General features: G+C 40.6%; 1 protein-coding gene across 1 annotated transcript in view; it reads left to right on the forward strand.

Annotated features, from left to right (window-relative positions):
• Window positions 1-207: 207 nt before the first annotated feature.
• LOC132830162 (14-3-3 protein beta/alpha-1-like) overlaps window positions 208-18368 on the forward strand; it is a 35355-nt gene continuing 17194 nt past the window's right edge. Inside the window, exon 1 of the mRNA XM_060847697.1 lies at window positions 208-725. Coding sequence (XP_060703680.1) covers window positions 423-725 — 303 coding nt within the window. The 5' untranslated portion in view covers window positions 208-422. The remainder of the gene's footprint in view (window positions 726-18368) is intronic.

An 18368-nucleotide genomic window follows, 5' to 3' on the forward strand; every position in this document is an offset into this window, starting at 1 on the left:
AAGAGAAGAAAAGAAGTGTCAGACTCTGGTCTATCCTGTAGCATCTTTAGGAGGGTGGGTCTGGGAGCTTTGTCAGGTCTCCCTTGCCCCCTCTCCCCAGTAGAGTGGGTGGGGTGGGCAGACTCTGGTCTCTCCTGCAGTATCTTTTAGGGGGGAGGGGGCGGTCTCAATGACGTCATGCCCGGTGGGGTGTACGCTGCGCAAGTGCAGACCACCCCCCCCCCCTCTCTCGCTGGGAGAGAGCCTTCAACCGCCATTTGGTTTCTGAGGAGCCGAGCGTGAGGGAGAGGGAGCGGCAGACGGAGAGCAGCTCCGACCGTCCGCCCCGCCGAGGGAAAGAAAAGAGAGAGAATTACACCGTGAGGGGGGAGGGGGTGGGATTTTTCTCTCACAAACGTTACCCGCCTAAAGCAGCTCCGGCCATGGATAAGAACGAGCTGGTGCAGAAAGCCAAGCTTTCGGAGCAAGCGGAGCGCTATGAGGACATGGCGGCCGCGATGAAGGCGGTCACCCAGTGGGGCGAGGAGCTGTCAAACGAGGAGAGGAACCTGCTGTCGGTCGCCTACAAGAACGTGGTGGGCGCCCGCCGCTCGGCCTGGAGGGTCATCTCCAGCATCGAGCAGAAAACCGGCGAGGGCGGCGGCAGCGAGAAGAAGCTGCATATGGTGAAGGAGTACCGGGAGAAGGTGGAGGTTGAGCTGAGGGAGATCTGCCATGATGTCCTGGTGAGGAAAACAACAATATATAATATATATATAGGGTGGGGTGAAGGATGCTGCCGGGGATTTTTTTTTATTCGCGATCATTCGATTTAATGGGAAATTGGAGCAAATTTTTTTTTAAAAAATACGACACAGTGAGGTTCCCAGTCACTGACACATCCATCCCCACAGGACGGTGGGAAGATGGTCCTCTGGCTCTGAAGCGGCGCTTCCTCCTGTATCACCATCTCCATCAGACAGGAGTAACCGGTAGAAAATGGAGGAGAGAGGGCAACCCTTCCCTCTGCATTGAGCTGCGGCTGTCGGGTGGGGTAGGCAGTTGGTAAACGCCAACGTACATCCCAGCAAGCAGCGATTCGCCCAGCCCACCCGGAGGAAATAAAATTTTAACATGAACTGGCCAGATGTTGTAATTATCCAGGTGTGGCCGATTTTTTTTCATTCATTTTAGAATGAAACGTTAGCATTCACAGATGGTTGGCCCTCATTTTAAATGTAAACTGGGCTGCCTTCTCTCCTCCCTCTCCACACCCCCCCATCACCGTATGAATCTGCAATTTTTGTCATATGTGTGATGCCAGGTTTATAAGCGTGGGGATATCATGAGAACTGAGCTTCAGAGGAGACTGGCATTAAATCAGCGGTTTTTGCCATCACTTCGTTGGGGGAGGTGGGGTTGAGAGGAGGAGAAGGTAAGAGGGGAGATCTTTTTGCTTTCTTAGCTAGGTGGAAATGATGCTGTTAACTGTTTAATGGTACAGGAATAATGAGTTATATGGAAGTGTTGTTGTAAATGCTCCCTCTTTCCCACCACCACTCTGTCAACCTATATAGGTGACCTGTTCAGAGGTCACTGTAGCTGCCTGCCGCATTGAAGTGGGCTAATTAATTAAAAAATAATTTTTTGGGATAACTGAATAGTCACTGCTGAAGCACCTTCTAAAGGGCCCAAGATTAGGGATTTTCAGTGACATATCATTTATTTGAGGTACATTGATTGCACAAAACAATTGTACATTGATTCTCATACTAAACTGACATGCACATGTTTGGACCATTAATGTACTGTTTGAATATCCAAGATCATTTGAGAAAATTCCAGCCATGAGTCAAGTTTTATTTGCTTCTGTATTCTCAGACTTCAAGCAACTGACTGCCTCATGTATGTACTTTTGCACCATGTTGCTAAGATTTACTCTTAATGATCAAATACATGCATTTCTCTTTTACTATACTGCAGCATGCATTGTCTTTGTGAATATTTCTTAGGAAAGGTATCATCTACAAGTCTTTGAACATAAAGGGCTGTCTCTAAAAAAATGTAAATAAATTTCAATAATTAGCACCAGCTAATTGTAGCAGGGACAAAATCTTGTGCTGACTTTCTGAGGTTTTGGATTAGATCCAATTTGGAAGGGTAGAGGAATAGGGAATGTGGCCAAAGAAGCTGGTGAAGTCTTTGTTCATGGACGAATATTGAGGATGTGGAATGATGTAGTAGGACAGAAGTGATAGGTAAATTCCAGAGTTTATGGATTATAAAGCAGAATGCTCAGTTGTTGGTAAAGTGGACAGAGTGGACAAACTATATGGAACAGCTTTGGGTGAAAAAAGGTGTAGAAAAGCATTGCATGAGTTAAATGGCAGTCATTCTTTTTATATAGACTACAACGTATGGCGCAGATAAATATCTCCAAGTAAGATGCTAGGGCAGGCCAAGAACTAGTTTTATTGTTGCTACACTTTTCATCCTGAGACCCAGATAATTTTTTGGTGGCACGGTTTTGAACGGTGAATGATGGAATTTGAAATGAATAAATTAAAGCATTTTTAAATTTAGATTTTTATGATGACTTTGGAAATCATTGTTGATTGCTATAAAGACCCTTCTGGTTCATCTGTGTCCTTTTAGGGAAGGAAATTGTCTGGCATACTTGTGACTCCAGATCCATAGTAAAGTGGTTGACTTTTAACTGCCCTCTGAAATTGCTTGGCAAACCATTCTGTTATATCAACCACTAAGATGCCTTTTTAAAGGGTACCAGGGTGAACTATCTGGCATTGTTTTAAGGCACTGGAGATGACCACAGCAAGGACAGCCCTGTTTACCTTGCAAAGACATTGGAGAGCACATTCCAATATTGGGAGAGCTATTTCACAGATTAGTTAAACAACAAGCCTGACATTGACTGTAAGATACAACTCCACAAGTTTGACAATGTCTCAAACAACATCTTTACCATCCCTGGAATATCTGGTCCCATTAGCAGAGGGGGCAGCCAAATGGTATACAGTTGGGGAGAATTGCCCTAGGAGTTCTAAACATTGACTCTTGACCTCATGAGGTCTCATGGCAATTGGGGAAAATACTGAGGATGGCAAGGCCACAAATATACTCCAGGTGGAGGACTTAAATGTCGTTTGTAGCATTGTTTAGCACAGACGTACCTTAAACAAAAAGAGTATCAACCACAAAACAGAATTACTTTTGTGCTAGACGGCATAAGCAGCTAGTAATAAAACTAAGTAATTCAACAACCAACTGATTGTTGCTCTGCAGTCTTGCCATATTGAATTGTGTATGGTGGTGGACAATTAAACAACTCACTGAAGATGAGTTCTTCAAGTATCCCCATCCTCAATAGTGGACCCCAGCACATCATTGGTAAAAAAAGACCCCACTGAAAAATTTGCAATAATCTTCAGCCAGAAGTGCTGAGTAAAAGATACATTTTGCCTTTCTCCAGAGGTCCCCAGCATCGCTCATGCTAGTGTTGAGAAAACTTATTTCACTACACATGATAATGAGAAATGGATGACATCACTGGATACTGGAATGGCTATGGGCCCTGACAACATTTTAGTAATATTGTGGAAGACTTGTGCTTCAGAACTTGCTGTGCTTCTAACCAAGTTGTTCCAGTACTTTCACAACGCTGTCATCTACCAGACAATGTGACAAATTGTCTAGGCATGTCCTGTATGCACAAAGTAGGACAAATCAAAACTGGCCAATTACTACCCCAGCTGATTATCAGTCAGGTCATGGAAGTTGTCATCAACAGTACTGTTAAGCAGCACTTCCTTTGCAATAGCATGCTGCTGATGCTTAGTTTGGATTCCATACTCGGCTCCTGACCTCAACACAGTCTTAATCCAGACATGGAGGAAGTGAGGACTGCAGATGCTGGAGATCAGAGTGCAGAGTGTGGTGCTGGAAAAGCACAGCAGGTCAGGCACCATCAGAGTAGTAGGAGAATTGACATTTCAGGCATAAGCCCTTCATACTGATGAATGGCTTATGCCCGAATTATTGATTCTCCTGCTCCTCACATGCTGCCTGACCTCCTGTGCTTTTCCTGCACCACACTCTCGATTTAGTCCAAATATGGACTAGAAGCGAATCCAGAGGTGAAATGAGAGTGACATCAGGGCCACACAATTCTTTGACATTTGTGTCACAGGTGGACAGGCTGGTTAAGGACATGTTTAGCTTGCTTGCCCTCATTTCCCATATGTTTTGATTATAAGAGTTGGGACGTCATTTTGAGGTTATACAGGATGTCGGTGAGGCCTTTTCTGGAGTACTGTGTGCAGTTCTGGTCGATCTGTTGTAGGAAGGATATTAAACTGGTGAGGGTTCAGAAAAGATTTACTAGGATGTTGGTGAGAATGGAGGGATTGGGTTTTAAAAATGGGTTGTATAGACTGGGACTTTTTTTCACTGGAGTGTAGGAGGTTGAAGGGTAACCTTATAAAGAAATTTATAAAATCATGAGGGGACATAGTAAGGTGAATTGCAAAGGTCTTTTCCCTAAGGTGGGAGAGTTAAAAACTAGAGGGCATACTTTTAAATCAAGAGGAGAAAGATTTTAAAAAGGTATGGGGCAACTTTTTTGAGGTATATGGGCCAAGAGCAGGCAGGTGGGATTAATTTGGTTTGGGAACATGATTGGCAGGGACTGGTTGGACCGAAGGGCTTGTTTCCATGCTGTATGACTGTATTTGACAATTAGTGGCATCTAGGATCACTAGCGAAACCACTGATTGGAGTCATACCTGGCACAAAGGAAGGTTGTTGAGTGTGATTTCCTTGGAGCAAATATTTTCAAATTAACCTGTTCAGAATTGTTATTACATAACTCTGGAGCAGATGCAGCTTGAACTTGCTCAGAGATATGTATATTACCGTTGCACCACAAGAGTCCTTTGAGTACCTCAGGATAGTGTTCTAGGCTCAAATATCTTCACCTGCTTCATCAATGACTTTGACTCTATTACAGGATCAGAAGTGGAATGTTTGCTGCTGGCAATGCAATGTTCAGCTCCTCAGATACCGGGGCAGTCCATGCCCGAATATAGCAATACCTGGACAGTATGCAACTTTTTGCTGACAAGTAGCAAGTAACATTTGAGTCATATTGACCATCTCCAGCAGAGCAAATCTAACTTTTGTCCCTTGACATTCAATGGTTACAATGATTGAATACCCACTATCAACATCCTGATGTTGTCATTGACCAGAAGTTGAACTGGACTAGTCATATAAATATAGTGGCTACAAGAGCATGTCAGAGACTTGAAATGCTGCAATGAATATCTCCCCTCCTGACTCTCCCAAGCTTGGCAATCATCTACAAGATACAAGTCAGGAATATGATGGAGGAGAGTCGTGGAGTTGTAGAGCACAGAAACAAACTCTCTGGTTGAACTCATCAATGCTGACCAAATACCCTAAAATAGTCTAGTCCCATTTTTCAGAATTTGGTCCATATCCCTCTTAAACCCCTCCTATTCACTTAGCCATTGAGATGCCTTTTAAATGCTGTAATTGTACCAGCCTCCATCACTTCCTCTGGCAGCTCATTCCATTTACGCACAACTTTCTGCTGAATAAGTTGCCCCTTAAGTCTCTTTTTAAATCTTTCCCCTCTCACCTTCAACTTATGTATTTTATTTTGGACTCCCTATCCTAGAAAAAAGACCCTATCCATGCCCCTCATGATTTTATAAACCTACTCCCCACTTGCCAGTATAAGTGCAATTCCAACAACACTCAAGAATTACGTTCCCTGTAATTTTTGCTTCAACTATATATCACAATTCCTTCAGTGTTGCTAGATCAAGTTGCTGCATCACTCTCCTAAACAGAGTTGTGGGTTTACCTGCACTAATTGACTGCAGAAGTTCAAGAAGGCAACTGACCATGGTATTTTCAAGGGCAAGCAGGGATGGGCAATAAATGCTGGCCTAGCAAGTGACACTCTCATTCCATGAATAAATAAAGAATAGAGACTATGGGCATCAAAGAATTGGTAATTGTACGTTCTCTAGTGTCAAATTATTGATTGTACTTTAGTGTTGAATTGGTTTTAAATTAATGTTGTACAAGTAAAAAATTGTTACATCCTTTAATTGCTTAATCTAGCTTTGAAATATCGGATATGATCCAGAAGAAATTCATTCACCTGGAATCTACTCAAATGTTATACTTGGACAATCAGCAGGTCTTGTAATTTTGCTAACCTGAAAAGATGGTCCTTGAATGTGAAACATCTCATTTCTGCTGGGTGATAATTTTATAAGTATCTATTACTTCTCTCAAGTGTCACTTGTGTGATGCTAGACAATGCGTATTGACAGGTTTTATGATTGTGGAGGCATTACAGAACATGAGCTCTTCTCACCCAACACACATTTACCAACTTTTCTGACAAGGGATGGTTGATGATGATCAGAAGTGAACATTTTCGCTGCCCCTTCTTTCTCAGCCTGAACCATTGAGGCCAATTGTAGCTACTTGCTGCTGTCTATGAAGGATTTAGCTGGCTGTAAACCAGCATTAAATCTGGCACTTGCCAGTTTCCCAACAGATTGTAGACTTATCGCTTGTCACTGAATGCAATGTTCAGCTCCTCAGATACCGGGGCAGTCCATGCCTGAATATAGCAATACCAGGACAGTATGCAACTTGTTGATTTAAGTCTGGATATAATGCTTAAAGAAGCATGGATGTAACTGGCATTCTTTTATGGATGAATTTGGCATGTATGATTTCTGCAAATAATATAAATTTTAAAACATTGATTAGTTTCCTTGTTGAATTATTTCTCTTTGAACTATATTTTAATCTTGGTCATGATGTGGGAAATAACCCATTCTGATGTCTTTTTTATGTATTTACTATTATCTTCAAGAGAGATCTAAAGTCAACTGACTTTTAACTTTTATTTCAAAATTGTTAAATTTGGAAGTAGCTAATATTTTGCATGAACCCACCATCTTATTAGACTCCAGATTTGAATTGTTTGCTTCTTTCTAGCTTTCAGGAATTATAGATCATTGTATTATAATTAATAATTAACAAAGCTTCTTTGATCTTGTACTCCATTGTGTTAGTTTTGGACATTTCAGAATATGTAATAAGGCCATTAATCTTTTTGTTAAAAGATGCTTGAGCATGCGTTTTTATTACTGTTGAGCTGGCAAGTTATGGAACAATGTGCCTGTTGGAGGCCACAATTGTTGGGTGTGGGGACACTGTGTATTCTGCAGGAAACTTCCAGTAGCCTGCATTATAGAGCATATGCATATAAATTGCAGTTATGCTGCTTTCAGTAACTGACTGTTTAGTTGCTGAAATTCCAAACAATGACTACAATGGCAAATATTGTTCAATGTCTTTAGTGTTCATTGTCAGCTTTTGGACCAGTTTTTAACAAATAAATGAATTTTCCTCCTGTGAGAAGTTTAAAAGAAGTCGGTTTTTGGATAAAAAGAAATTCTAGCCATTTACATTTTTAGGCCATCCCAAAGTCAATGAGGAACACTGAATTGCTTTTTGATGCAGACTCTTATTAGTAGATAGTGCAGCCAACTTGTACAGAGCAAGGTTGCACAATGGTCAAAGGGACTGTTCATCTGTTTTCGTTTTTATGTTGGTTGGTATTAATGCTAAGCAGAGTATCAGGAGAGCTCCCATGCTGCTGCTCATTGTGTCATAAGAGCTTTTAGTTTTATCTGAGAAGACAGATGGACTCATATTAACACTCTGTTCGAAAGATGGCATCTCTGAAAGTGCAGTATTCTGTCTGCTGCACTGCAGTGTCAGCATAGATAATATGCTCAAGTTCTGAATGAAGTACTTGATTTTGACTTTGAGAGTATTACCAAGGTTGAAATTTTTCTTTCATACAGCATGTGCAGTATTTTAATATAGCTTCTTCAACATCAGACAGTACTTTTAAAAGACACTTGTTCTTTTTTGCATAATTACCAAATGTCAATGATGTTTAGCTTTTTCTGCTGAATGTAGCTGATCTTGAAGTGAGGCAAAGAAGTAATGGAAATGTTCCGTTTAACAATTGCTGCTGTTTATATCTTTAGGCAAGATGAATATTCTCAAGACTGAACTTATCCATTTACTATGTACTAAATAATTAGTTGCAATACACAGATCAACATTTTAAAATATTCAATTATTACAAATAAAACAAATATTTTTAAAATTCCAGTGCTCAATTAAATGTGAATTGATCTCTTAACATTTAAAATTTAATGGAGAGCGGAGTTTTGTTTAGTGATGGACTTTTACCCTCCACATGTAACATATTTTCACAATGCATTTTGCTAGAATCTAGAGAAGAAAGCTACAAGCCTATAGGTGAAACCTATTTCAAATCTGGTAATTTCCAATATTGTTAAAAATTCCTTGTGTAACAAGCTGTGAGGGTAACTGGATTGGCTGGTGGATCAGAGCTGTGCATTCTGTCTTCCAATTTTAAAAAATCAAATATGTAGAAAGTTATAATTTAAAATCAGCTGAGTGCAGACCAAGAAAATTGAGATCCAGTTCTGCCATGCCAATAACACCTGGCTAATATTTTTCCAACTTTATGCAGATTTAATTACAAAATGATCACATGCACATTTTTTCCATACCCAAAAACACACAATCTGCTTATGTCCCTTTTGAAAATATATTGACACTTCTCAGCTGCTGGACACCCTAGGTAAAGTAGATATTATTGATGACTACACAGTATTGACGTTTACCATTTAGAGTCATAGAGATGTACAGCACAGAAACAGACCCTTTGGTCTAATGTATTTATGCCGGCCAGATATCTTTTTTTTTATATAGATATTTTTATTGGGAATTTAACATTTTGACAAATTTACAAAAATAAGCAGAATTTTCAAGCACAAACATTAATATAAAAATAGATCTTAAATATATAATCATCAAAATTCAACTAATCCACAATCATCCAGAGTGTATAGTTGAGTCGCTTACATCCTTCAAATAAGAGAAAATGTTCTCTAATACACTCATAACAGTATGATTAAAAGGAAGCTATTTCCAAACAATAAGAACAAACAAAAAAAAATTAAACATGTTTGAATGGAGATCTTCCCCCTTGTTCTCAGGGGGCCTTACTACCTTTCCAACGTTCCACCATATCCTCTCCCAAACAGTGTCCCACCCTCGACCCGGGCGCTCCTTAATAGGATTTAGATATAATACCGAGCTAGAGTTAACAGTGAGCGCCGCACCCCCACCCCACCCCACCCATACCTGAGTATATCTAATAGCATCAATGCCATGTACAAACACACATAACTATAAAATTACAACTCCAACAGATTACAGTTAAGTATAATAACATAGCAAGGAAGACAACCCCGCTCCCAGAGGCAAAAGTAAAGTAGAATAAAGTAACCATTTCTCCCCACGGAGTGTGGGAGAGGCAAGCCAACATAAATTGTCTCTTACGATTTATTTAACCGAGTCTAAAAGTTTCTTGGCCTCTTCCGATGATCTAAAATTATACTCGGATCCTTCGTGGGTAAAGCATAACGTCGCTGGGTAGCGTAAGGTGTATTGAATATCTAAGTCCCTTAAACATTTCTTCACCTCATCAAACGCCTTCCTTCTTCGTGCCAAAGCCGGGGAGAAGTCCTGAAATAACATAATCTTGGATCCTTCATGAATCATAGCTTTAGGATCCTTTCCAAGCTTTCTGGAGGCATCCAGGAGTATCTGCCTCTCCCTATAACTCTGCAGCCGGAACAGGACCGGGCGTGGGCGCTGGTTTGGGCCAGATCCGCGTACTGCGACCCGGTAGGCCCACTCCACCCTTACCCGGTCAGTTTCAGCCCCCAGGTTTAAAATCTGCGGCAGCCATCGCTCCAGAAATGCTACTAACTGTTCTTTCCCTTCTTGCTCTTGAAGGCCCAGCAGCCGAATATTCTTTCTCCGATTTCTGTTGTCAATATCATCGATGTAAATTTCAAAGGCCCTGACTCTCTGCTCCAGAGCTCTCACCTGTTCTGCAGCTGTTTGAGCTGCAGCCTCGGAGGTCGTGGCCTTTAGTTCCACCCCCTCCACTCGGCCCTGCAGCTCTTCCATGGTTTGATTCTGTTTCTGCAGCTTTTCTTCGAATGCATTCCATCTCTGTCTGGATTCTGCGATGAAATTGACGAGTGTCGATTCCAGTCTAGCAATCATCTCTATAAGGCCTGTTTTTACATCAGCTGCAGCCAGAGGAGAGGAGGGTGGGGGAGGGGTCTTTGTTTTCTGAGAGCTGCGGGGTCCCTTTGATTTACTCATTATCCACTCAGTATTAGACTATTTAAATATAATATTCAGCAGCTAATTAAGATTAAAGAAATTTTTTGGGTGGTTTGGCAAGTGTGGTGGGGACAGGAAACCCACTTTACCCAGGTTTTGGGAAGGGCTCTGTAGACTCAGACTTGCTGAGTCGCCGCCATCTTGGATCTCCCCGGCCAGATATCTTGAACCTATACTTTTGCTTTTCTATGCCTATTTCTGTTTTCATTCTTCCAGAGATGTAGGTATCACTGGCTAAGTCAGCATATGTTGCCCATCTCTTAATTGCCCTTGTGAATGCCTTCTTGAACTGCTGCAGTCCTTGTGGTGTAGGTTCACCCCACAATGTTGTTAGGAAGGAAATTGGAAATATTTATTAAGTGATAGAGAAGGAATAGTAATTGTCGTTTCAGATGAGGGAATTTTCAGGTGGTGTTGTTTCCATGCATTCAGGTGTAGTCTTTTAAGGTGTAGATGGTTTGGAAGGTATTGTTGAAAGATTTTAAGTTCCTGCAGCAGTGCATCTAGAATACAATAGAATTGCCTTTTTTTGTCAAACATACTCAGAAGTATAGTGAAAGGTTTATATATTGCCAATTACAACACCAACTTAGATACAAAAGCACCTAGGCACAGCTTCTTTTATTACAAGAAAATACAGAAATAAAATGTACAGCATAATAGAAAACAGCTCAGTACTGCAGACCAAGCTGGCACTTAGCTTCCAGTCCACACTGAGCCCTGGCTCCATACCGCAATGTGCTATGCCAGGAGGCTTGTGTGCCAACACTGCGAGGTCACAATGCCACACTCCGAGGCCATTATGCGAGTCTGCTGTGCCAGGCCAGGAAATAGTAGCTCCTGGCTGGAGGTCAAAAGTAGCCAGTGCACCACCTGGAAATCGAACTCTCATTGCAAGAATGGGAATCTTGCATGATACCAGTACATCAGCAATGCTTGTATGTGTGTGTGGTGTATGTTGACTGCAATCAACCAAGCCATTTTATCTGAAATGATGTAAAGCTACTTGTGAGTTGTTGGAGTTGTACTCATTCAGGCAAGTGGATGGTGTTTCGCTATACTCCAGATGTCTGCCTTATTGATTGCGGACAAAGTTTGGAAAGTCAGAAAGTAAGTTATATGTTTCAGGGTTTCCAGCTTGTGACCTGCTACAGTTGCACCAGTATTTCTGTGGCTGCTTTAGTTCAGTTTTTGGTATATAGTTACCTCTAAGATGTAGGTAGTGGATGCTTCAGCATCGATATTGCTATTGAATGTCGAGGGAAAATAGATTCTCTCTTGATGGTCATTTTATTCCACTTAAGTGATAGGTAAGTTCCTTCCCATTTAGCTATGCAAGCTTAAATTGCCCAGATCTTGTTGCACATCTACATGAACTGCTGAATTATAGAGTCATAGAGATGTACAGCACAGAAACAGACCCTTTGTTTCAACTTGTCCATGCTGACCAGATATCCTTAACTAATCTAGACCCATTTGTCCATATCCCTCTAAACCCTTTCTAGTCATATACCCAACCAGATGCCTTATAAATGTTGTAATTGTATCAGCCTCCAACACTTCCTCTGGCAGCTCATTCCATGCACAGATCACCCTTTGTGTGAAAAGGTTGCCCCTAAGGTCCCTCTTAAGTTTTTCCCCTCTCACCCTAAACTTATGCCTTCTAGTTCTGGAGTAATTAAGATGCATTAGTTCCCAATTCAAATGCCATCTTCCAAAGATGTCAACTAAGCTTGTGTCTAACTGATTATTTTTTCAATTTTCAGAATCTTTAATAAGGTGCCATGCGATGTATCCTTGTCACAAATGCACTTTCCAGAACACATTCTGTGACCCAGATATGCTCTCCTGTTTTTGCTTATATAAGAATATTGAAAAATCAGTAGTGAAGAAATTGGGAGCTATCCTATGGACATTTTATCCTGGTTGTCCAAAGCCTCCTCTTCTGCACACTACATTTTGCACATGGGGAATTGGGATAAAACTGCAAAAGATCATCCAAAGTAATTGGTGTAAATATATTCACAATTGAGCATGTTTTAGTATACCTTCATAAAGGGCATGCATTTGCAGAATAAATGGAACAGTATCACCTGAGTCATTGTGGATGCCTGCAAGTGTTAGGTTCTTTTCCCGAGGTTTTGCACACGAGATGCAATTTGCACACACCAACTTCTTCAAACAGTTAAAGTTTATTTAAGCTTGTACAAGCTAGGTGACCCGCTTTGACGACCAGACCATGTAAGGAGACCAAATTTCCTTCCCTAAAGGAGATTAGGTCAACCAGATGGGTTTTAATATGATGATTACATAGTTGCCATTAAGCTAACTTTTATTTGCAGATTTTTTAAAATTCAAGTTTCATTATCTACCATGGTGAAATTCGAACCAGATCCCCAGTACATTAGAACCAGGTTCATGTTTACAAGTTAAGTGACATTACTACTGTCTTCCCATGTTATTGAATTAGGAATAGGAATCTTGATTTTGCAGTCTTTCTGTTCTTTGAGCTTCTACTCCCTTCCCTTAAAAATGACACATTGGTGTCACTTGTACCGTTCAAATAAGATAACTCAGCAGAGGGGAAGAATCGAGCTTTAAACCTTCCTCATTACCCTACTGGGTGATATATTCATTCAATAAATAAGAAAGAATGAGGAAAAAGCCTTGGATATTTTTTATAATACCTTGCATGTCATTTCATGATGTACTTCATAGACAATTAATTGCTTTTGAAGTATAATGATTATTATTGCAAATCATCTAAGCAGTATTTAGATGTGTATTTGTGTTGCTATAGATTCCAAGGTGATGGACCAAAAGCTGAAAAATAGGATTAGTGTTGTCTGCCCTTTTATTGACTAGTGGGGATGTGATTGGCAAACAAGCCACCACCTGCCCTATAACCACAAGTCTGTGTGAACAAACGCAGAAGCCAATGTGCATGTAGTAAAGCTAAACAACAGCAGTGAGAGAAATAACTAGTTAAACTGTTCTGCTGATGTTTGTTGAAAGATAAATGTCAGCTTTCATCCCTGCAGGGCATTATTCTTCAAATATTACTGAGTTTTTAAATGTCCTGTTATAAGAATCATCGGCATTATTGCAGATCATCATTTTCATTGACGCCACCAGAACCAATGACACACACTGAGGCTGCTTTTTTTCCCTCTTTTTGTCTTCAATTCTTTGTTAAAACTAGATATTTCATTGTGCAATGCAGCACTGAGCTAACAGATAGCAGCACTGACTCAGCTGATTTTAGGCAGTCAATAGCTAAGCCATTGCAGAAGCAGGTTTGATCTTGAAACTCTTGCTGACTTAGCTAGTAATAATCAGGGTTACAGTATGGGTAGTGTGACTGATGCCCTGGGTTAGTGAGCAGAAAATAGATCAGGATTTATGATTCCCATGAGATGGCCATTTTTAGGTTTCAGGATAGGCTAGTTTAGCCTCTTACACTACCAGATAGAATCCACATGAGTAGTAGTTATTTGGCCGAATGTTTATGTAGGTTGCATGGCCTTTATAAGGCAATATCTCTTTTTCAGTAAGAGTAAGAAAAAGGCATAAACTAACACTGAATAAAGGTTAGCATTTGGCTTTGAAAAATTACAATGATGCATAATCTACTTCTTTTGTTCAGTTAATCAGCTGACTCTAATCTTTTTTTTTGTAGATATTTTTATTGAAATTTAACATTTTTGCAAATTTACAAAAATAAACAAAACTCTCAAATACAAACATTGATGTACAATTAAATCATATATACAATAGTCATAATTTAACAAAGAAAACAAAAAAAAGAAACGAAAAAAGAAAGAAAAAAAAACTCAACTTTCTACTAATCTAACCTATAACTAACCAGAGTGTATACCTAAGTCTCTTACATGCTCGGAATGTATAAACATCAAATATAATAAAACCCGTATTCGTGCAGGATTCCTCTCCCAAGGGGCCTCGGAGCAGCCCGGTCTGAAATCTTCACTAAACAAAAGCCCTTGTTAGAATAGCCGAAATATCTGCATTTATATAATTCAAAAAGGGCTGCCATATTTTATAAAATAATTCAGTTTTTCGGTGCACCATATTTATGAGGAAGTCAAGGGGGATATATTCCATAATTAATCTGTGCCAATTTGAAAGTCCAGGGGGGCCCTCAGCCACCCAGTTCACCAAAATATTTTTCCTTGCACAGAAAGAGAGAATAGAAAATAGTCTCTTCCCATGCATATCCAGAGATGAGAGGTTCGAAAAGCCCAAAAGGAGAGATACAGGGTCCACCCTAATTTCCGTTCCTAAAATTTCTGTCAGGGTATTTGCCACTTTAGTCCAGTATCTGCGGATTTTCTGACAAGTCCACAGACAATGTACAAGAGTACCCACCTCTATTTTGCATTTAGGACACATTGGAGATGCTCCTGCCTTAAATTTTGCCAGTTGAGCCGGAGCTATATGGGCCCTATGAAGTATCTTTAGTTGGATAGCCTGAGTTCTGTTACAGATAGCAATTCTTCTAGCATTTTCCCAAATGTCATTCCACATATCCTCAGAGATTTCTAGCCCCAAGTCCTGCTCCCATGTTTTAAGCAGGTCATCCATGTCTCCTGAGACTCCATCATGTAGCAAATGGTATATAGTACTAACTGAGGATGCCCCCGCTGGTCGTAAGACATTACGTTCTCTGTCTGATTTATAAAGACTATCTATTAATGTAGTCTTCCTCTGTATATAATCTCGAACTTGGAAGTATCGAAAGAGATCCCCATTAGGTATTCCGAATTTCAGACGCAGCTGCTCAAAGGACATCAGGATCCCATCTTTAAATAGGTCCCCTAAGCATGAGATGCCCCTGGATCTCCAGAGTTTAAAGGTGGCATCTGTAATCCCCGGTTGGAATCCCCATGCGCCTACTATTGGTGCATGGGGGGATGTTTTATGTGAGTTACCCTCATTTTGCCGCATTATATTCCAGGCCTTAATTGTGTTTAATATTATGGGATTTTTACAGTGGTCTGTAATGATTTTCCTCTTATCTGAAAATAAAAGGTTAATAAGTGGGTATTTTACTTGGGAGGCTTCGATATCCAGCCAAATTGATTGTGGATCAGATGAAACCCAATCAGCTATGTAACTTAGTAGGGAGCTTAACTGATATTTCCTAAAGTCTGGGAAGTCCAGTCCTCCCCTTGCCTGTGGAAGCTGTAGCTTCTTCAGCTTAATAAGGGGCCGTCTATGGTTCCAAATAAAGGAGCCCAACCAGCTATATAATTTACGTAGGGCTAGCCTTGGCAGCATCAGCGGGAGCATTCTCATAGGATATAAGAGACGGGGCAGAACATTCATTTTAATTAATGCTATTCTCCCTAGCCAGGAAATCGGAAGGTCTCTCCATCGCTGGAGGTCCTGCCTTATCCTTTCCATTAATTGTACAAAATTAGCCCTATACAGCTGATCAAATACTGGCGTGATAAAAATACCTAAATATAAGAAGCCCTCCAGGGACCAACGGAAGGGAAAAGGGGATCCATCCATTAAGTGGGGTATCATAGCCAGACCACCCATTGGCATGGCTTCCGATTTTGAAAAATTAATTTTATAGCCTGAGAATGCACTAAATGTATTAATAACTTGAATTAGACGAGGCACTGACATTAAAGGATTACTGAGGAATAAGAGAACGTCATCTGCATAGAGGGTAATTTTGTGTTTACCTGTACCAATCCTCGGGGCCGTTATATTAGGATCAGTCCGGATGGCTTCTGCTAATGGTTCGATTATCAGTGTAAACAACAATGGTGAGAGAGGACATCCTTGACGGCAGCCCCTACCCACACTGAAGCCATCCGATCTTAACCCATTAGTAATAACAGCTGCTTTGGGGTCATTATACAATGTTGAAACCCATTTGGTAAACACCTGTCCAACGCCAAACCTTTCCAATGTGTAAAATAAATATGACCATTCAACCCTATCAAATGCCTTTTCCACATCCAATGAAATTACAACTCCTGGTATCTTTCCCTGATGACAGGCTTGGATCATATTCAAGACCCTTCTGATATTATTGGATGATCTGCGGCCCTTAATAAATCCCGTCTGGTCCTCCTTTATAATATATGGCAGTACCCTTTCTAGTCTTAGTGCTAACATTTTTGAGAGAATTTTAAAGTCTACATTTAGTAAGGATATTGGTCTGTAAGATGTACAATCTTCTGGGTCTTTTCCTTTTTTGAGGATAAGAGAAATATTTGCTTCTTTCAGCGTGGGCGGGAGACGGACCTGACTATGCGCAAAATTATACATATCCATAAGTGGGTCAACCAATATTCCTGTAAATTCTTTATAGAATTCAGCTTGAAAACCATCCGGGCCCGGTGCTTTTCCGCTCTGAAGTTGCCTAATTGCCTCAAGTATTTCTTGGACTGTTAAAGGGGTATTTAGGGCCGACACCTGTTCCGGAGTCAGGCCCGGGAAGGTCAAATTTTTTAAAAATGACTGCATCCTCCTAATCCTATCTTCACAATCCTGCGATCTATATAGTTCAGAATAAAATTCTTTAAAGGTCGCATTGATCTTTTTATGATCATGAGTCAGGGTACCTGTACTTTCCTTGATGGTTGGAATAGTTTGAGGGGCTTTCTTTCTCTTTGCAAGAAATGCTAAGTATCTACCCGGTTTGTCGCCATATTCATATAATCTTTGTTTCGCAAATAATATTTCCCTTTTAGCCGTTTGAGTAAGCGCGGTGTTTAAAGCTGTCCTAAGTGCTGTAATCCTCTGCAATTTTGTGATAGAAGGTCTATCAGCGTATGCTGTTTCGGCTGCTTTTAGGCGAGCTTCGAGCAGACGCTGTTGCTCTCCCTTCATTTTCCTCTGGGTCGCTGAATAGGAGATGATCAAACCTCGTGCATAAGCTTTGATGGTCTCCCACATCATTGACGGATTGCTAGCCGTACCAGTATTAATTTCTAAAAAAGTTTTAAGTTCTTGGGAGAAGTACTTTAAAAATTTGCTATCTTTTATCAGGAAGGGGTCCATACGCCAATGCCGAGCAGATGTCCCATTGTTCTTTACCTTAGTTTCCATGTATACAGCGGCATGGTCAGAGATTGCTATAGTACCTATTTTACAGGTTGCTATAGAGTTTAGAAAAATCGATGGGGCAAAAAACATATCAATTCTTGTGTGACATTTATGTGGATTAGAGTAGAAAGAAAAATCTCTACCCTGTGGATGGAGACATCTCCATACATCTACCAATCCTAATTCTTTATTCAGGTCCGCCAGTTGTCTAGATCTGGGAGATACTCCAGCGGCACTCTTGGGAATCCTGTCTATTTCCGGATCCATAATACAATTAAAGTCTCCCCCTATAATTGTATGACGGGCACCAAAGGCCATCAGTTTTGAAAAAGCTTCCGTTATGAATTTAAAGGGGTGTGCCGGGGGGCAGTACACATTTAAGATCCCATATTCCTCTCCATTTATGAGGGCTTTAATCAAAATATATCGTCCAGATTCGTCTTTTATCTGATTTAGAATTTTCAAAGGGAAGTTCTTCCGGACAAGGATAACGACTCCCCTGCTTTTTGAATTAAAAGAGGAAAAAAAGGCCTGATCAAATCCGCCCTGTCGTAATTTTAAGTGTTCTTTATCCGACAGGTGTGTCTCCTGTAGGAGAGCTATATCAACTCTCTCCTTCTTAAGATTTGATAATATTTTCTTCCTTTTAACTGGCGAATTACTCCCCCTGACATTCCAGGTGCACCACTTAACCGACTGTTCAGCCATAATCATCTGGACAGATCCGAGACCCCTCGGGAGGGGAAACCCTATCTAGAACATCCCGAGCATGGAGCTTACAAGATTTACAAAAGTAAAGACTCTCTGATACACTCAAAACAATATAACAAAAAACTCTTTCTAAGTATAAAAAATATAAAACATCCCGAATTGGAGATTTTCTCCCTTGTTCCCAGGGAGCGTCACTTCCTCTCCCACAGTCCATC

This window comes from Hemiscyllium ocellatum, chromosome 30 (genome assembly GCF_020745735.1).
Source record: "Hemiscyllium ocellatum isolate sHemOce1 chromosome 30, sHemOce1.pat.X.cur, whole genome shotgun sequence".
Classification (NCBI taxonomy): domain Eukaryota; kingdom Metazoa; phylum Chordata; class Chondrichthyes; order Orectolobiformes; family Hemiscylliidae; genus Hemiscyllium; species Hemiscyllium ocellatum.